Source organism: Petromyzon marinus, chromosome 3 (assembly GCF_048934315.1).
Source record: "Petromyzon marinus isolate PM22_M1 ecotype Great Lakes invasive population chromosome 3, UKy_Petmar_22M1.pri1.0, whole genome shotgun sequence".
Classification (NCBI taxonomy): domain Eukaryota; kingdom Metazoa; phylum Chordata; class Hyperoartia; order Petromyzontiformes; family Petromyzontidae; genus Petromyzon; species Petromyzon marinus.
The window spans coordinates 1,991,112-2,012,280 of NC_133669.1; the positions used below are offsets into that span (position 1 = coordinate 1,991,112).

General features: G+C 48.7%; 1 protein-coding gene across 1 annotated transcript in view; it reads right to left on the reverse strand.

Annotated features, from left to right (window-relative positions):
• Positions 1 to 3,823: 3,823 nt before the first annotated feature.
• Positions 3,824 to 21,169, reverse strand: part of CYP7B1 (cytochrome P450 family 7 subfamily B member 1) — a 36,989-nt gene continuing 19,643 nt past the window's right edge. The window contains exons 3-8 of the mRNA XM_032969782.2: positions 12,596 to 12,732; positions 10,066 to 10,250; positions 9,143 to 9,584; positions 7,637 to 7,843; positions 6,957 to 7,135; positions 3,824 to 6,652 (exon numbers count right to left, since the gene is read on the reverse strand). Of these exons, the coding sequence (XP_032825673.2) occupies positions 6,341 to 6,652; positions 6,957 to 7,135; positions 7,637 to 7,843; positions 9,143 to 9,584; positions 10,066 to 10,250; positions 12,596 to 12,732 (1,462 nt within the window). The 3' untranslated portion in view covers positions 3,824 to 6,340. The remainder of the gene's footprint in view (positions 6,653 to 6,956; positions 7,136 to 7,636; positions 7,844 to 9,142; positions 9,585 to 10,065; positions 10,251 to 12,595; positions 12,733 to 21,169) is intronic.

A 21,169-nucleotide genomic window follows, 5' to 3' on the forward strand; every position in this document is an offset into this window, starting at 1 on the left:
CTCTCAGCTCATCTCCACCACCACCACCACCCCCACAGAATCTCTCAGATCACCTCCACCACAGAATCTCTCAGATCATGATAATAGGGTTTTCCCCTTTTATCTGGCAACTAAACAGGTGTGAACATGTTAAAACACCAAACGTAAACTTTTTTTTACAAGGAATCCTGTCTACATTAACCACAATGCTTGTGGTCAGAATGCAAACAAAAAACATACTCTGTTATTATATTTTGGTATTGGCAAAGGAGGCCCCATGCTGTCAACTCTCAGCTGATCTCCAGCGAGCACGCGGGCTCCAACTGTGGAGCGCACATTAGCGAGGAGCTGCTAAGACGAGACGTCGAGGAGGGAGACTCTTCCGCCAGGGTCAGCGGAGCCACGGCCAATTTGGTGGCGCCTGGCGGTGTTGGCTGCTGGAAAGTAAACCGCAGCAAGTAGGGTATTCCCAACCAGGCCCAGCCACACGCACTGTGTGCTTGTGTTTGCGGTGAAGAGCGGACGATGCCTCAATCATTTGCCCCGGTGTCATCTGTTGGAGCCGTCCACAGCTGATGATGTGGGCACCATTAATGAGCATGCCAAGGCTTCTGTGGCCCACACGTTGTCAGTAATCGAGGTTGCAATGATGGACACGACATTAATGAGTGGATTTTGGAAGTTTTGTTTTTTTAATCGTGCGGTTGTTAATTGTTACCTTTTTGTCTATTTTGTACTTCCGTCGGTTATTGTTGTATTGTTTGTTGTTGTAACTTGCTGAACCCGCCCCTACTGAACATCTGTGAAAAAGAGCTTCATAGCTCATCGGATTTGCTCCAATCTTTAAGATTAAACTCATAAATACTGAGCGGATTTTAGAAAAACTATGCGGAATTCCTTCACTGATAACGCGGTTGTAAAATACATCTTTTTATAAAATATCGGTGGAGAAAGGAGTGTGTGCCCTGGAAATATTCATTCTGGACAGGGGCGGAGCCACAGGGGGGGCTAGGGGGCTCAGCCCCCCCTGAAGTTTTGTGAAAGTCGGTAATCGGGATAACCGGATATCCGGCTGCTGCAAAATGCTGCAGGCTGCCACCTCGTGCTGCCCTGCTGGCTGCCACTTTGTGCTGCCCTGCAGGCTGCCACCTCGTGTGCTGCCCTGCAGGCTGCCACCTTGTGTGCTGCCCTGCAGGCTGCTTGAGCGGCAGCCTTTCCAACTTAGCGAACTTATTAGCCACAGCAGCGGCTCCGACCTGTTAATAAACTCCGCGTTCAAATCCAATAAAATTTATTTTATACATTTGTGGCGCCCATTGGAAAACATAAACACTGGATATCTCAGAATATTGACGTTAGCCCCCCCAAAGTCAAAATCCTGGCTCCGCCCCTGATCCTGGATGACAATTGTAGCGACCAATATGACACGTGCATCTCTCCATGATTCTCTGTGCACTCTTCAGCCCTTATATTCTTGGTTCGTTCGGTAAAGTCACGTAGAAGGGAAACAATAAAATAATAAAAATATAAAACAATACAATTCTCACGACGTTTCGACTGCAACACAAGCAGTCATCATCAGGTGTGAAAACCACAGCAAGAAAATTTGAAAAAAGTTGCGGTTATTTTTAACGTTAGCACCACGGATAGCGATTTGACAGCTTGTTCAGATGGACGAGTCCATCTATGTTCGGAAAAGAGGAGGGGGAGACGAAAATAATGGATGCGGTCTGAAAGCCACCGTAAGCGTGAACAATGAATTAAGACCCGAAATGGTTTATCAAATCCTTCCAATGATTGCTAAACCAGAATCCATCTTCTCGGTTGAAATTGTCTCTGTATTTGTATATGTGGATAGCCTCATGAACGAATCTCTCATGGTAGCCAGATGGCTTACAAAGAACCTCTGTCTTGGAGAAGTCAATGTCATGTGAACCTACTGAATTATAACAGTGATCTGCCACGGCCGAGGTGTTGGTCCTACCGTGTTTTAGGTCTGCTTTGTGTTCACGAATGCGGTCACGTCTCGGAATAAACACAAGATCCAGGTCCAATTCAACACATTACATAAAATCCGTGATCTGGTTCCGTCTGTAAAAGATGTGGTTCCAGACATACAGTACCCGGGCGTCTACAAACTAAGTTGCCTCTGTGGTAGCAGCTACATTGGAGAAACCAAACGACATATCTCGGACCGCATCCGTGAACATAAAGAAGACTTGAAACACGGTAGGACCAACACCTCGCCCGTGGCAGATCACTGTTATAATTATTCAGTAGGCTCACATGACATTGACTTCTCCAAGACAGAGGTTCTTTGCAAGCCATCTGGCTACCATGAGAGATTAGTTCATGAGGCTATCCACATATACAAACACAGAGACAATTTCAACCGAGAAGATGGATTCTGGTTTAGCAATCATTGGAAGGATTTGATAAACCATTTCGGGTCTTAATTGATTGTTCACGCTTAAGGTGACTTTCAGACCGCAGCAATTATTTTTCGTCTCCCCCCTCCTCTTTTCCGAACATAGATGGACTCGTCCATCTGAACAAACTGTCAAATCGCTCTCCGTGGTGCTAACGTAAAAAAAACGCCACTTTTTTCAAATTTTCTTGCTGTGGTTTTCACACCTGATGATGATTGCTTGTGTTCCAGTCGAAACGTCGTGAGAATTGTATTGTTTTATGTTTGTATTATTTTATTGTTTACCTTCTACGTGGTGACTTTACCGAAAGAACCAAGAATATGAATCCCTGCAGTCACGAAAGCTTTAAATCTTCAGCCCTTGTTACGTTTTCCTCGGCAGTGCCCGGGTTTCCGATCCACGTGTAATACGTACGGTGCAAAAGAAGTGCAACATACATATGTAGAGACACAGTTGGAGGTCTCTGGGTGTCGTGCCTTGATTGGAGGAATTGAGGGCACGTGACCGGAAGCGGGGGCGCCGTCCTTGTTAGAGCTAGGGCAATCGGGGTCGTTTTGCGGATGAAGCTTGCTAGCACACACACACACACGCCTAGGGGAGCAGCCGAAACCAAGTTAGTAACAGAACCCAGCGTACAGTTAATAAACGCGTTGCCCCCAACAACGCTACTCTCTGGTTCTTTCGGTAAAGTCTTTTATAAAAAAAATTCCCATCTACCCGCGTGACTTTACCGAAAGAAGCAGAGAGTATGGATTCCCGCAGTCACTAAAGCTTCAAAATCAAGATCCAACAACGGTGTCCGTGCGCCTCAGTCGACACACACTACACATTACAAAGACTTTCTGTCCACACATTGGGAGGTTGCAAGTGATCATGTAAATTCTCCACAAACACACTTCTGTCGTCTGCGTCTTTAGTCCGTCAGTTTTATTCTAGGCTAAATTTCCACAACTGCCCCAGCTGTCCTTTCCCCGTTGTGTCACTTCCAACATAGACCTTAATTTGTTACGGCAACGTGGCGTAAGTTTCATTTTATTTTGGTCATGTTAATCTTGAGACCAACTTTGCGGCACTTTTATGATAATTATGTTGTCTGCCATAATTTCCCGTCATCAATTCCACCCATTGTTACAATAACTAATACGTGTTTACACAAAACGTGAAATACCTAAATTATGGAATTATGCATCAATCATTATTTTGCTCGAAAATGGCGCTAAAAACGATGTGAATGATCACAGCTCTATGGGCTAATTATCGCGTGTGCACACATTGTTCACAAACGCTACTGGCAACAGAATAAAACATTTAGAGGCCAAACAACCACACAAGAAGAGAACTATATGAAGAAACGGTCTCTCTACCATCTACCGCACACATTAGATTTCAGCGAAGAGTAATGAATTCGATATATATCATAGTGCCTAGCCTTTGCAGACCATAAAATTACACTTTAATTCATAGAGATCACTTTAATACAATTATCCAAGATCTCGAAAACCAAGACATACATGGAAATCATACTCAATTTCGAAGTAAAATCACTGCAGCTCACACCGAAGTCACAGAGAGCAAATCAGAAGGCTGCGTTGGACGAGAGAACGCCCCTCGAACAAAGCTATTCAGAGTTTAAACACGTATAAATGGATAACATTAACCATATCAGATTTGCTCATGACAACTACAAGCTACGGCAGCGTGGTTGTAGGTAATATTTTTTGTAAATGCCGAAGTTTTCTTTTAATAACACGGTGACGAGATGCCTGTGCGGCGTACATTTGCCGATAGGCGTAAAGTTGCAGTTACAAGGTGCAATTTCTTTGCAACGTTGCCAAAATACAATGTTGCCATCCTGCGTTTAAAGTGGGCTGCAGCGTGGAGTCAATATAGTTGCATGTGGCCTTTAAACTTTTTTTGCACGTGTCGTTTCACACGCAACAAGCACTCTGTTGGATATGGCCATGTGGTCGCCATGGCGATGCTCAATCCAACATGGCTGAATGTAACGTATATAAATATATATTTTGGTCACCAACCAAACTGCACCACTGATTTGGGACAAATGTAGTTTCATCATAACCTGTCAACCCATACGATTTACCCGTATTCTTGTACAGGGAAATTGAGTTTTTAGGTCCACACAGCGTATAGCCGTTTCAATACGGGCAACAACTAAAATTGTCTATTTGTTTGTGTTTCTCCCTTGTGATGGGACAGGATGAACGTTGAGATTTATGAGGGGCACGGCGTGACCAATAAGGTCTGAATTGGTCTGTAATAAGGTAGGCACTGATAAGGGGTTGACAGGTATGGAAATGTGGGGACAGGATAAGTTTATTGGATGGGCAGAAACAATTTTGGAATGTTGATGCCATCAAAAGGCCACCATTTAAGCCACACAAACCATAGGGGTGAGGCCAGAAAACGGCAGATTTCTCTCAAATCGAAAGCACGACCCAGCCCGTGCGACACATGACTGTCAACGCGTTCATTATACAACACGCGGCCATGTGTTTCACGGCATTTTAATTCTGCGACAAAGTTCCTCTCCCGTGTGTTGTACCATTAAGTTCAGCTTAAGACTACAATCAGTTGAGCGCAACAGAGGCAACGCTCGCCTGTGTAGCCTCAACAGGCTTACGGGGGAAGTGCTGTTGATCACATCTCATCTCACGCCTCCACCGTGAACCCACCACTCCCATGTTGGTGGCAGTCCCCCCCCTCCCTGGACACGTGGTCTCCGTTCCACCACCGGTCTTGTCCCTTGCTTTAGTTCACGAGGTGAATCGTGAACGTGCAACGTTATACACCGATAGGTTGCACCGTGGTTAGAACGCTGGTCTCCAAAGAAAGTAGATCGCGGGTTAATTCCCTTCCAGGGGTCAACTGAACCTAATGTATGTGGCATCCATAGAAAATCGTTCCACATTACAGAGTCCTTGCTATGGATCGACTGGCACCCACCATGGGAACGTGGAATTACCACCGTCTCTAGGTAACTGACGGAGGCGAGTGTTGCCCCATTCTCAGTGTAAGCAGGGATATACCCTAGACCAGTGGTTCTTAACCTATACTCCAGCCTTGCACCCTTTGGTTCTCAATGGTAAAAAAATGTATAATGTTAATAAGTACATATGGTTGATTTAAAAAAAAAAGTAGTTGTACTTACACGACCGAGCTTCATTTGTGTTTCAATGACTTACCTTCTAAAACAAATCTGGCCATCTCTGGCACCCCCAGAAAGGGCATCTCTCACCCGCAGGGGGTGCACGCACGCCAGGCTAAGAACCACTGCCCTAGACAGACCGTGAATGTTATGATATATAAGCTGGGACCAGCCCTTCTTCCTACACGCGAGCTTCATCTTTATTCCTTCATAAAAATGAGCAAACTGAAGCCACGTGAGACTTGTGCCCTCAACCACCTTTGTCTGGTTACATCTTAAGCCTCATGTCTTATGTTGACTATTGCAGTTTAGAAGTATATTCACCCTCGCCGGAAGATGGGCGAGTATTTGCTTGCATTCGACATTTATAAAATGCTTCCCTCTAGTAATGGAATGGTAGCATAACCTATTTCTAGTCACTTTTTTTACCTAGGTCAAAGGGTGTTACATAGTTCATTATCAGTACTGAAGGTCTTACGTTCATATCGGTCAGAATGAACCCTCGTCTGACTGCGCACAATGAAAGCAACCCGGGCGAGCGCCGTGACTGACGCACACCTACGTGAGGAAGAATTAAAAAGGCAAAAGAGCGAGCGAGCGAGCGAGCGAGAGACAGAGAGGGAGAGAGCATTACTGCCGGCCGGGAACGCGCCCCCATCTGCCCACTCGAGATTCTCTATCACTCCACGCGCCAAGGTGGAGGGGGGAGGCGAACGGAGAACCCGGCCGGATGGCACGACCTCCCATGATCCCCTTCGCGTGCGCCTCAGGCGGCGGCCGAACCGACGTGCGAACGCAGTCTGTAACGGAAGAGGACGTCGCGCTTGGGGATCAACAGGCCCATGCCCACGCGGCTCATGTCCATGCCGACGTCCGGCTGGCCGGGCAACAGCTCCAAGTCCAGCAGGGCGAGCAAGTGGAAGATGAAGTCCTTGACCTCGGTCAGGGCTAAGAAGCGGCCGGGGCAAATGCTGTTGCCGGAGCCGAACGGCATGAGGTACTGCTGGAGGCGCCGCCCGTTCTTGTAGAAGGTGGTCTTCTCCTTGCCATCTTGCACAAAGCGGTCGAACTTGTAGACCTGGGGAGACGGTGGAGGGCGGCGTCACGCCGACGGGAAGGGGTCACGCGGGCACCACGCGGCCATTCGCCCCCCCCCACTCGGAGAAGCCGAATTGTAAGCAAACGTCGCGCAAAAAGGTGAATGCACGAGAGTCCATCTCAACGCGTGAATCACTCCTTCGAAAACGCCAACACTCAACGCACCGCTCATCCACCAACACTCCTCCACGGACGCTCAACGCACCGCTCATCCACCAACACTCCTCCACAGACCACAGACGCCCAACGGCCACGGCACTCATTCAGCAGCGGTGGGGTGGCACCTCAGGCTGCTCGTAGATGTCCGGGTCGGTGTGCAGCGTCTGCAGCGAGAACGAGATCTTGTCGCCCTTGCGGAGCTTCAGGGTGAAGCCGCTGTCCATCGTGATGGCCACATCCTCCATGGCCACGCGGATGTTCATGGGCGCGCTCGTCAGGCGGAGGCTCTCGTTCACCGCGCTGCCTGATGCGCCGATTCCATGGCGGGGTTCACGCGGCAGGGGTCAGGGCGGTGGGGTGTCAAAGAGAAGGGATCAGGAGGAGGAATCAATGTACGTTGATGTACGTACGTATGAAAATTTAACTTCCTTTGCACCGTGCGTAGCCAAGCGTGCCTATCGGTGGTGAGGGGGAAGGACAACAAACTAAAGTACATAAATAAGTCCTAAATAAATTAGTTTTCAGTAAATGAATGAAGGTGGTGGGGTCGAGGTGGAGGGATCAAGGTGGAGTGGTCGAAGTGGAACTTCATCGGCCCCATCGTTGCTGATGAACTAACAGGAAGGGCACGAGATGACTGTGACGACGCATACTCCTTCCGATCCGTGCTCGCCAATTAACGCATCTCCGAAATAGCGCGTCTGGCTACATGCGGCGCGAAAGAAGTTCAACACGCACGTACGCAAGATACGTACGTAACGATCCGAAAAACAATTCCACGCCCCATCGGCACGCCACAACCCACCGAGCATGAGCATGGCGTTGAGGTCCTCACGGCTGCGGCACAGCGGGGAGCCCAGCTTAAGCGGCGCTCCGCTCTTCCCCAAGATGGCGTCCACCTCGTCACGCAGGGCCCGCTGCGCAAGGGGACACCGCAGGAGGTGGTAGAGGCTCCAGAAGATGGCGGGCACCGTGTTGGCGACGGAGCCCCAAAGGAAGGCCAGGTGGTGCCCTGTGTGGGGTGTTGGCGGGGGTGCGGGTGGGGGGGGGGGTGCGATCGGGTAGACCGGCGTGCATTGATGAAGCGCACGGCAGAGAAGACGCTGGGTGGCTGCCATGAGGTTTTTGGCGGCCGTGCAGCCGCGCGGCTCTCCGTGTTGCTTTCGGGTTGTTGCCGTGCGCTGTTCGGCACGCGGTCCGACGTTCGTCCGATGTGCCGAGAGATTATTAAAGTTCAGTTCTCACGGATTGCATTCAAGCAAGCGGAACGGAACGTCGGACATCACGCCAAACAGCGCACAGTCAACCCTGAAAACCCATCGGAAACATATATTACGTTGTGCATGAAAGTAGGTTTGGTTGGGTTGGCGACCCACCCTGTCAAATGGCATTCAAACTGAGAAAATGTAATTTTCAGAGCTGTAAAAATTTGCTAAATTAAGTACAGAACCACATTTGTTGGGATATTTTATAGGTTACTGGAGACTGGACTCAGACTAGCAACTCGTATTGCCCCGAGCAACATCATCTCTTTAAAAAGAAGGTACTCCGGTGATTTGTTGCCCAGTTCCTATACTACAAGTGATATGCCAATGTTATTTGGTTTCGGGAGATGCTGAAAGAGCCCAGATACTGTGCAAGTGCTGAGCACCTTGAACAAAAAAAATTGCAACATAGATTAATGATGATGTTAAATATTTACCCAGGAAATTTGGATTCATATATAGCATCTAAATTCAACTGCGGTACAAGCCAAGAACACCTCGGAGAGCTGTGAAACCTTCCCGTTCAACCCGCGGAGCTTCCCATTCAGGAAAACAACGCTTGAGTTTTCACGGTCGACATTATGATTCACATTTCGTTTTTGGGTCAGGCCACGAAATTATCTCGCCAACTCTGTGTCGTTAAGACTCCTCCACCACACGAAAGCAGCTGGACCAATTAAAACCAATTTAAAAAATTAAGCGGCATACCAGCATTCAACTTTGCACAAATTATTATTATTGTCTCGGCTCGCCGGTAAATCAACGAACAATTCCGACTTAGTGGATCTAGTCCATCTGACAATGGTAGACCGTTTCAAACGAAACGTTATTGCGAATCGCTCGACCTGTCGCGAGCATTGCTCTTACAACTTACCAGCGGTGGGCTGAAACGATTTGCATGCGCGACAATTAAGCACGCCTGGCTGCGTCGGGGCGGCGAGCCGTCTCGACGATACGCATTTGGCAAGATCGTTTACCTTGCCGAACCCGAAAAAAGAAATGACCGCAACCGTTGGAACAAATTCCGCACCTCGTCGCTCACTCACCTGCCTTGTGGGTGTCCTGCATGTTCTTGTTCGCGTCCCACACGCTCATCCTCGACTGCACGATAACGGAGATGTTGTGGCGGCGCGCCAGCTTCTCGTGCGTGAGCTCTCGCTTCAGCTCGTCGCGGTGGTGTTTCGTGGAGCCCAGCAGCCACAGGGGCACCCCGGCTGAGATGAGCGGCAGCACCTTGTCGAACGGCTCAAAGTGCGCCTGCAGCCTCTTGCAGAGGCGGTGGTCATCCTCGGCGTCCCCCGACGTGCCGTACAGCATCACGAAGGTCACCTCGAATATGAGGCGCTGGCAGAAGCTGAAGAGGGAGTCCGTGCGCCAGCCGTGGGCGTCGCCTGCCGTCCTGCCCACCATGGCCTCGTCCAGCTCGTGGAAGACCACCTGCTGCAGCTTCATCATCACGATGTTGGTCACGTTCGTGAGCTCGGCGCCCTGCGTGGACGACGGAGCCGGGGTTGGGGTGGGGTGGGGGGTGGGCGGGAAATGTCCAGGGAGTTGTGGAGGCCAAGTTTGAATTGATGTGACTGAGCGAGGTGAGAGCTCGAGAAACCAGGGAAATTGCAAGAGTGAGCCGTGTCGCCAGCGTGACGAAAGCAATCAAGTAAAAGAGCGGCGGCCGTCAAGTACCGTGAATATAAATCGGAGTGGCAACGACCGCGTCAAAGGAGAAATCGAAAATACGACACCGAAACGACTGAATACAAAAACGAGAACCTACTTCCTGAAAACCAACATCGGCTCGGACGAACCACTTTCAGAAACCGTTCGGGGGGAGGGGGGGGGGCTGCCGTGAAGTCACGGAGACCATGCCGCGCAAGGTTTTGAAGCGCAAAGCTTCATCCCTCTCCCGCATCGATCACCAGCCCGCCCAATCCCGGATTTCCCAAAAAACGGAACGACGGTCTGGCCTCACCTGCAGGAAGGTGTAGTGTCGCAGCACATCGTCGTTGCACACGCCCAACAGGGGATCGTCGACGTGGGGGTGGTCGAAGTTGATGCAGGAGAACTTGGAGGAGAACTCGTGAAAGTTGAGCTGCTTCCCGTGCCGGATGATCGACGGGAACATGTGAGGGTCCATCAGGAAGGTGAAGTAGTTGCCTGCGGAAACGACGACAAATGGAGTCAAGAGGCGGAGGTGGTGGGGCGGGGGCGGTGGCCCACGTGGACGCGTTTGAGACGTGCAGACGTGTCGATGTGCGGGCCGTTTGTAGATCCACTGCAGGATAAGCGCTCAAGCGTGAGCGAGTCGATGGTCTCAGCCCAATCGCCCGATGGCCGGCTCTAAACGAAACGTAATTAAGATTTGAGGTTTCTTCTAACTTGTCGAAATATCAGCTCTGAGAAACAATTCAGTTTGACTGACATACGAACACTCTTTGTGGTGCATAAAACGGTGTGACCCTTGCGCGGATAGAGAGGCCTGCTGAAGTGACCTCAGAAGTAGCTCTGTGATCCCATCTTTCAAGGGCCCTTCCCCCAACACCGGGTGCTGCACTCCTCAATGCAAACGTTTCCAAATGAAAATGCGCTCGTCTCACTTCATGACACACGGAGCTCAGATTAAATAGAAATCACGACAACAAAAACAACTGTTTAAAATGACGCTTAGGCTATCGTTAATGTACCATCTGCTTATCGACAGCGGGCAGTATCAGGCACACGGACACGGAGATCGCAGCGCTGGGCTGTGAAGGATGGCGACGGCATGCGGGGGTCTTCATCCAACAGTGGACAGACAGTGGCTGATTATGATGCTGATGAGTCGGAGAAACGACAGTACGCTTGCAGCTGCCGCCATCCCAAGTCAACCGATGCTGCGTATAAATTGTAACTAGGGGTGGCGCAGATATTACTCGCCACTGGTTTTAGCCGTGCCCAGGATGGAACTCAGGCTGCTGGGTTCGCAGAGAGAGCAACGCTAACCACTGCGCCCACCGTTCCACCCATATATATTTTTTGAAATAACATGTATGAATAATGTAGTCGGTGTGAGCTTACCTGTGATGAATAGGATGTATAATTGTGCACTCTGCTACCTGTTGCTGTCATGACTACAGAGTGCCAGGGGGGGAAAAAAATACTCCATCGATTTCATATTCTTTGGTTCTTTCGGTAAAGTCACGTCGATAGAAACCACAACGTTTCGATCGCAACACAAGCGGTCGTCATCAGGCGATCGAAACGTCGTGGTTTCTGTCTACGTGGCTTTACCGAAAGAACCGAAGAATATGAATTCCTGCAGTCGCGAAAGTTTTAAGTCAGACCTCCATCGATTCTTACACGTGCATACTTCGCGAACTTGGGAGGTGACATGCATCGATAGGTTTGATGCGCCAATGTACGCAACCCGCTCGTGGTGACAGATCACCAAGGGACGTCACAGGTCATAGGTCACAGGTCACGCAGCGGCCAGAGACTAAACCGTGGCTTTTTTAAAAATAAAATGTTGCGACCACCACGAAACCCAGAGGGAGGGGAACGCCCCCTGACTCGGCGTGCTGCCAAATATTCCCGCACCTGGCCCACCACATCCAGAATACCCCCAGCAACGGCTGTGGCCGTGTCCCCCACTGCATTCGTCACTTGGCATCCGAAGCGCGAGTCGAATCGGAGACCCGATTTGCAAATCCGCAACACACTTCCAGCCATTGCTTCACTCCGTAGTCGTCTCTCTCTCTCTTTCAAAAGATGACTGGGTGTAGCGGGGGATATTATTTACATCGCCCCTTCTGAGTTCACATTTCACTCTGTGCTTGTGCAGCTGCTGTAACAGTGCCAGCGGCACTGCTATTGACCTGCACGTGACACGAGTGTTATGTAACGTGCGGGCCCCGTGTCTGAGCCGCTGCTGCGGCAGAAGCACATAGCTTCTCCAGCTGTGTCGACTTTGTTGTTGTCCCACCCGCCCCGCCCCGCACCTCCGATTAGCACGGCTGGCTACGTACGGTGCGAAGTTCAACATACACACGTGGGGGGGGGGGGGGTTGTGTAACCCACACTTGGTGACCCTGGGCAGCAAAGACGTTTTAAGTATTTGTCTGTGCTGCCCTCTGCTGCTCACAACGTGGCCCCAGGTCTACGAGACGGCACCGGCAGATTGCAGTGCGGACACCGCACGATCTGTATGCCACTGCGCTGGTGCCCATCGACGTTGCTGTGTCGTAGCTCCACCCGTGTGTTTTCCGCCAGCGCAATGTCCGACGTTTTGCCCTCCCCCCCCCCACGAACTGGAGAGAGCTCCTTCGGGTTCTGTTCCCGAAGGATCTCCCAGCAACGTGGAGCAAAACCGTCGGACATGGTGAGGTGCGAGCAAGCGACAACCCCCCGGGGCGGCGACGACCCGACAAACGCACGGCAGAGCGACGGTGCCAGGGCGCCCGTGTACCCTGGAGAGCCGACAGAGAGACAGAGACGAGGAGGAGGAGGAGCAGCGGATGGCGCACCATGTATGAGCACCGTGAAGACGTCCCCGTGCTTCTTCTGAAGACGCAGCAGGAACTTGGGGGGGCACTTGGAATACTCCAACACTCTTCCAAAGAAGGGGATCCACGAATGCACCAGAGGGGGCTCCCCCTTGCGCCTGCGCAGCACGGGGGGGTGGATGGTGGTCCGGGGGAGACATGGGGCACATTGAGCAAGATTCCTCCCACGACTGAATGGTTATTACTCCTGAGCGAAGCGCGAAGTCGACCCAAGTCGGAGCCCTGCTGGTGTCACATAAACCAACTATAAAACGATATTGTTTTTTTTTATTGAGCTCAACGAAGTGACTTATCGCGTGGAAATTTACAGCAGCCAAATACTCTAAACACACGTTGATTATAAATGTGGAGGGGAAAACCGGAGATAAATCCACGCGACTACGGGGAGAAAGGCACACGCAAACTCCATATATACAACAGGCGTCAGGGTCGAGATCGAACCCACGATCTCCGGCATTCCAGGCGAGGTAAGTTAACATCTCCTGGCCACCCAATATCTGGGGTGGAGCACCCAAATCCTTATCTCCACTGCACTTGACAGAATGAACTGTAATGTACAGCAGTCACTGGGTGATTGATGAACCAATACTCACTAAATGGAAACTGCTTCTACTTTAATGGATCTGTACAAACAGTAACAGTAGCATTTGGAGTCGTTTGGCAAGAGCGAAATAACAATTCCACATCCACGAGTCACACCTGCTCTTGAAAACCCAGGTCACTCTCGCAAGCGAGACTCCCCTAGTCTCTTGAGTTCTCACGTGGTTAAATTAAATGTTTTTTGTCCCGGTCCCCACTTGATCTGAGGATTCTGTTAAAACTCTCAGAGGTTTAATTGGGTTACACAACTGCCCTCAAAGTGCCGGGAGCTTCATCACGGCGAGGAGTTTCTATGATTGGTTACCTGTCAACCCATACGGTTTACCCCGTATTATTGTACAGGGAAATACATTTTTCAGGTCCATATGGCATACAGCCGTTCAAATACTGGCAAAAAAATCATGGTACTTTGCAGGATGAACATTGAGATTTATAAGGGACACGGGGTGACCAATACGGTCTGAGTTGGTCTGTAATAAGGGAGACACTGATAAGGAGTTGACAGATTTGTGATTTTGATTTAAAGCTTTCATGACTGCAGGGATTCATATTCTTGGTTCTTTCGGTAAAGTCACGTAGAAGGGAAACAATAAAATATTACAAATATAAAACAATAAAATTCTCACGACGTTTCGACTGCAACACAAGCAATCATCTTCAGGTGTGAAAACCACAGCAAGAAAATTAGAAAAAAGTGGCGTTTTTTTTTACGTTAGCACCACGGAGAGCGATTTGGCAGTTATTCAGATGGACGAGTCCATCTATATTCGGAAAAGAGGAGGGGGGAGACGAAAATAATGGATGTGGTCTGAAAGCCACCGTAAGCGTGAACAATCAATTAAGACCCGAAATGGTTTATCAAATCCTTCCAATGATTGCTAAGCCAGAATCCATCTTCTCGGTTGAAATTGTCTCTGTGTTTGTGTATGTGGATAGCCTCATGAACGAATCTCTCATGGTAGCCCCTTCAACAATTCAACAAATCAAATTTTGATTTAAAGCTTTCGTGACTGCAGTAATTCATATTCTTAGTTTTTTCGGTAAAGTCACGTTGAAGAGAAACAACAAAATAATAAAATATATATAAAACAATAAAAAAACTATTTATTGGTTTTTTTATTGTTTTATATATATATAAAAACAATTTATTGGGTTTTTTATTGTTTTATATATATTTTATTATTTTGTTGTTTCTCTTCAACGTGACTTTACCGAAAAAACTAAGAATATAATTCAACAAATCGTTACGATTCCTGATCGTTGACCTTGCAATGGCCACTGTGCAGCAAGCGTTATTGGCTCTGTGAGGCTACGCTGGGGCTACATGTGTTTTAGGAATGTTTCTGCTCCCCGCATTCACAACCCCCCACTGACCAGCGTGGCGAAGTATGGTCGTATAACCCCCGTGTCCGACATGGCAACCCCCCCGATTAGCACGGTTGGCTACGTACGGCACGAAAGAAGTTCACCATCCACAATAGAGGTTTTTGGGTTCGATCGCGTAAATGTGAATGTGTCGTTGTACCCGCTACCACCCGACACAGCCAAACTTGTAAGGTTTGCCACGTAAACGAAACGTGCCAATTCGTCACTAGTTCAGCACACACCGGCCGTGTGTTGGAGAGTAAAACCCACAACGTCGTCGACGTGAGCGCGGGAGGGACCTCGTCCAGCTGCAGCGACGGCTCGTGAGTGACCTCTGAAAAGACGGCGTTCTAATTAAGAACAACCTCGTCATGTTATTGGCCTTCGCGTGGAAGTGATATAAGCGTGTTATCTACCAACGGTAGGCATTTATAAACAGAACGAAACAAAAACAGCAAAGCACTCAAATGCTGTCCCCATGACCCTCAAGTCCACACTACCCAACCCCTTTGACACTGCCAAAAGCTGTGAGCTGCTTTATTTTTTGCACGGTGCATCCTCCTCGCGTCGTGACTTCGTTTCTCGTCACAGCCACGGGCGTCTTCTCCACCGCCCTGAATGGGTCTCAAACGGCGTGGTTACAACGCTGGAGCGAATCGCGACGAAGGGAGGCAATCTCTCACTCGGAGGACGCCTTCACAGCCACCCCGAGCCCTCCCCGAGGCACAACTCAGACTACGGTGGTGCAGCCGTTTCTAATGTGAACAACTTAAAATGTTATCTTCATTAGGCAATTCGCTTTGAAAGAATCATTATATTTATAGAAGAGTATTTTTTATTACAAAAATAATTTCTCATGTCCAGCTGCTGGCGCCCCGACGCCCCTAGTGAACGAACCGCGCCTGTCCAGCAGTGGATCGACAAAAACGCTGCACGCGTCCATGGCACGTGCGGCGCGTCCAGGGCACGTCCAGGGCACGTGCGGCGCGTCCAGGGCACGTGCGGCGTGCCAGTGCAGGCTGGGGGGGGGGGGGGCTGCCAATGGCACTGACCTCGCCAGGTCCTCTCCAGACTGAGCTCCATCGGCGCTCGTGAGCCCGCCCGCCCGCCCGGCCTTGTTTACCGAGTGCTGCTGCGGGTCCCCGTACGCCCTCGAGTGTTACTGTGTGTGTCAAGGCCGTAGCCATGGAGTCAACATTGGGGGGGACCAAATCTTCCAGGGTGTCTGGGGGTTCCAACCCAGAAAAATATTGAAATTTGAAAACTCATTTCCTGCCTAAAATATTTTAAAAAATCACGAACACATGGGATGGATTTTTTCTTAATTTTTTACAATAATGTCTAATAGTGTATTGTATTACATTGCTCTGTTTTTACTTTTTTTACCGTTTCTTGTTTCATTGTATGTGTAGTGGAGTACGAAGGTGCGTTGTGGAAACGGCGTGATTACATGATCACACAGACAGTACGGGTTATCTTGGGTCAGCCTGTAGCAAAGGCGAATACAGTGCAGGTTATGTTGGGGCAATTAAGCTGGGGTAGCCGTGGACGGCTGTGATTGGTTGGTGCTGTTGCCGGGGCTGGAGAGGCGTCTGGAAGTCTGGCGAGAAACAGGTGTACGGATCACGCGGGGTGCCGTTGGGACGCGGGTTAATTAATTGGGGGTGTAATGAGAGCGGGGATAAGAACGGGAGTCGGAGTCAACAGCGGAGGTTGAATGGTGGAGAGCTTGGAGTTGAGTTGAAGGAGTTGAGCTTGGAGATAGGTTGAAGTTGGAGAGCTTAGGAGAGCTGGAGTGAAGAGTTGCAGTTTGGAGAGCTTGGAGTCAACAGGGGGAATTGAAGTGTGAAGAGTTTGAAAGACAGAGTTTGAGAGACAGAGTTTGAGAGACAGAGTTTGAGAGACAGAGTTGGAAGACAGAGTGGAAGGGAGACGGAGTTGGAGACGGACCTTGGAGACAGTGTAGCGATAGCGGAGCTGAAGACGAGAACAGCCAGCAGTGGAGAGAGCATAGTGACGGTGATAGCGGTGAACAGGGATGAAGCAGTAGCAATGGAGTGAGCATAGTGACGGTGATAGCGGAGAGCGGAGACGAAGAAGTTAGCGGCGGAGTAAGCGAAGTGATAGTGGGGAGTAAGCGAAGTGATAGTGGGGAGTAAGTGAAGTAATAGTGGGGAGTAAGTGAAGTGATAGTGGGGAGTAAGTGAAGTGATAGTGGGGAGTAAGTGAAGTGATAGTGGGGAGTAAGTGAAGTGATAGTGGGGAGTAAGTGAAGTGATAGTGGGGAGTAAGTGAAGTGATAGTGGGGAGTAAGCGAAGTGATAGTGGGGAGTAAGTGAAGTGATAGTGGGGAGTAAGTGAAGTGATAGTGGGGAGTAAGTGAAGTGATAGTGGGGAGTAAGTGAAGTAATAGTGGGGAGTAAGTGAAGTGATAGTGGGGAGTAAGTGAAGTGATAGTGGGGTGTAAGTGAAGTGATAGTGGGGAGTAAGTGAAGTGATAGTGGGGAGCAAGTGAAGTAATAGTGGGGAGTAAGTGAAGTGATAGTGGGGAGTAAGTGAAGTGATAGTGGGGAGTAAGTGAAGTGATAGTGGGGAGTAAGTGAAGTGATGGTGGGGAGTAAGTGAAGTGATGGTGGGGAGTAAGTGAAGTGATAGTGGGGAGTAAGTGAAGTGATGGTGGGGAGTAAGTGAAGTGATGGTGGGGAGTAAGTGAAGTGATGGTGGGGAGTAAGTGAAGTGATAGTGGGGAGTAAGTGAAGTGATAGTGGGGAGTAAGTGAAGTGATAGTGGGGAGTAAGTGAAGTGATAGTGGGGAGTAAGTGACGTGATGGTGGGGAGTAAGTGAAGTGATGGTGGGGAGTAAGTGAAGTGATAGTGGGGAGTAAGTGAAGTGATAGTGGGGAGTAAGTGAAGTGATAGTGGGGAGTAAGTGAAGTGATAGTGGGGAGTAAGTGAAGTGATAGTGGGGGAGTAAGTGAAGTGATGGTGGGGAGTAAGTGAAGTGATAGTGGGGAGTAAGTGAAGTGATAGTGGGGAGTAAGTGAAGTGATAGTGGGGTGTAAGTGAAGTGATAGTGGGGAGTAAGTGAAGTGATAGTGGGGAGTAAGTGAAGTGATAGTGGGGGAGTAAGTGAAGTGATGGTGGGGAGTAAGTGAAGTGATAGTGGGGAGTAAGTGAAGTGATAGTGGGGAGTAAGTGAAGTGATAGTGGGGAGTAAGTGAAGTGATAGTGGGGAGTAAGTGAAGTGATGGTGGGGAGTAAGTGAAGTGATAGTGGGGAGTAAGTGAAGTGATAGTGGGGAGTAAGTGAAGTGATAGTGGGGAGTAAGTGAAGTGATAGTGGGGAGTAAGTGAAGTGATAGTGGGGAGTAAGTGAAGTGATAGTGGGGAGCAAGTGAAGTAATAGTGGGGAGTAAGTGAAGTGATAGTGGGGAGTAAGTGAAGTGATAGTGGGGAGTAAGTGAAGTGATAGTGGGGAGTAAGTGAAGTGATAGTGGGGAGTAAGTGAAGTGATGGTGGGGAGTAAGTGAAGTGATAGTGGGGAGTAAGTGAAGTGATGGTGGGGAGTAAGTGAAGTGATAGTGGGGAGTAAGTGAAGTGATAGTGGGGAGTAAGTGAAGTGATAGTGGGGAGTAAGTGAAGTGATAGTGGGGAGTAAGTGAAGTGATGGTGGGGAGTAAGTGAAGTGATGGTGGGGAGTAAGTGAAGTGATAGTGGGGGAGTAAGTGAAGTGATGGTGGGGAGTAAGTGAAGTGATAGTGGGGAGTAAGTGAAGTGATAGTGGGGAGTAAGTGAAGTGATAGTGGGGAGTAAGTGAAGTGATAGTGGGGAGTAAGTGAAGTGATGGTGGGGAGTAAGTGAAGTGATAGTGGGGAGTAAGTGAAGTGATAGTGGGGAGTAAGTGAAGTGATGGTGGGGAGTAAGTGAAGTGATAGTGGGGAGTGGCGAGACAAAGGTGGCGAGCGAGTGGAGCACAGCGAGCGAGCCGGGGCGACCAGGATACCGTGGAATGTGGAGGACATGCTGAGAGTTGTAAATAAAGCGGTGTTTGGAGAAAGACACAAGTTGTCCGAGTGAAATCGAACACTACGTATGTAATGGCAGAGATTAGGGATTCATAAAGTACAACCATAACCACAATCATATAACCGTAAATCTATGCATTGATTTATATGTCCAGATATATTGTTTTTATTTACATAGCATAGCAAAAAAATTATAGCAATATATTGGGGGGGGGGCATTTTGAGCATATTTTAATATTGGGGGAGATGTGTCCCCACCAATATATATTATAATTACGGCCTTGGTGTGTGTATGTTGAACTTCTTTCGCACCGTACGTAGCCAACCGTTGATAATTAATCGCTGCACTCACAGCACCGTGGCTACCGCCCACCGACACCGCTGCTGCCGCCGTAGTGCCACTGCCACTGCTGCCGTAGGGTCACTGCTGCCGTAGTGCCACTGCTGCCGTAGTGCCACTGCTGCCGTAGGGTCACTGCTGCCGTAGTGCCACTGCTGCCGTAGGGTCACTGCTGCCGTAGGGTCACTGCCACTGCTGCCGTAGTGCCACTGCCACGGCTGCTATTGACATTCCTGCGTGTTTTGCTGCTACGACAGCTGGTAATAATTCTGCTTCTCTAGCGTTTAACACAAACTGCTTCTGCTGCAGCTGCTGCTACTGCAGTTGCTGCTGCTGCTACTACTACTGCTGTAGCTGCTACTGCTGCTACAGCTGCTGCTGCTGCTACTGTAGCTGCTACTGCTGCTACAGCTGCTGCTACTGTAGCTGCTACTGCTGCTACAGCTGCTGCTGCTACTACTGTAGCTACTGCTGCTACTATTGCTGCTGCTACTACTGCTGTAGCTGTTACTACTGTTGTAGCTGTTACTACTCCTACTGTTATAGCTGTTACTACTACTGTTGTAGCTGTTACTACTACTGTTGTAGCTGTTACTACTCCTACTGCTGTAGCTGTTACTACTCCTACTGTTGTAGCTGTTACTACTCTTACTGCTGTAGCTGTTACTACTCCTACTGTTGTAGCTGTTACTACTCCTACTGTTGTAGCTGTTACTACTCCTACTGTTGTAGCTGTTACTACTCCTACTGCTGTAGCTGTTACTACTCCTACTGTTGTAGCTGTTACTACTCCTACTGCTGTGGCTGTTACTACTCCTACTGTTGTAGCTGTTACTACTCCTGTTGTAGCTGTTACTACTCCTACTGTTATAGCTGTTACTACTCCTACTGCTGTAGCTGTTACTACTCCTACTGTTATAGCTGTTACTACTACTGTTATAGCTGTTACTACTCCTACTGTTGTAGCTGTTACTACTCCTACATGTTATAGCTCTTACTACTCCTACTGTTCTACTCCTACTGTTGTAGCTGTTACTACTCCTACTGTTGTAGCTGTTACTACTCCTACTGTTGTAGCTGTTACTACTCCTACTGTTATAGCTGTTACTACTCCTACTGTTCTACTCCTACTGTTGTAGCTGTTACTACTCCTACTATTGTAGCTGTTACTACTCCTACTGTTGTAGCTGTTACTACTCCTACTGTTGTAGTTGTTACTACTCCTACTGTTGTAGTTGTTACTACTCCTACTGTTGTAGCTGTTACTACTCCTACTGCTATAGCTGTTACTACTCCTGCTGTTGTAGCTGTTACTACTCCTACTGTTGTAGCTGTTACTACTCCTACTTGTTATAGCTGTTACTACTCCTACTGTTGTAGCTGTTACTACTCCTGCTGTTGTAGCTGTTACTACTACTCTTGTAGCTGTTACTACTCCTACTGCTGTAGCTGTTACTACTCCTACTGTTGTAGCTGTTACTACTCCTGCTGTTGTAGCTGTTACTACTACTCTTGTAGCTGTTACTACTCCTACTGTTGTAGCTGTTACTACTCCTACTGTTGTAGCTGTTACTACTCCTACTGCTGTAGCTGTTACTCCTACTGCTGTAGCTGTTACTACTCCTACTGTTGTAGCTGTTACTACTCCTACTGTTGTAGTTGTTACTACTCCTACTGCTGTAGCTGTTACTACTCCTACTGTTGTAGCTGTTACTACTCCTACTGTTGTAGCTGTTACTACTCCAACTGTTGTAGCTGTTACTACTCCTACTGTTATAGCTGTTACTACTCCTACTGTTATAGCTGTTACTACTACTATTGTAGCTGTTACTACTCCTACTGTTGTAGCTGTTACTACTACTGCTGTTACTACTCCTACTGTTATAGCTGTTACTACTCCTACTGTTGTAGCTGTTACTACTCCTACTGCTGTAGCTGTTACTACTCCTACTGTTACAGCTGTTACTAATCCTACTGTTGTAGCTGTTACTACTCCTACTGCTGTAGCTGTTACTACTCCTACTGCTGTAGCTGTTACTAGTCCTACTGCTGTAGCTATTACTACTACTGTTGTAGCTGTTACTACTCCTGCTACTGTAGCTGTTACTACTCCTACTGCTATAGCTGTTACTACTCCTACTGTTATAGCTGTTACTACTCCTACTGTTGTAGCTGTTACTACTCCTACTGTTATAGCTGTTACTAC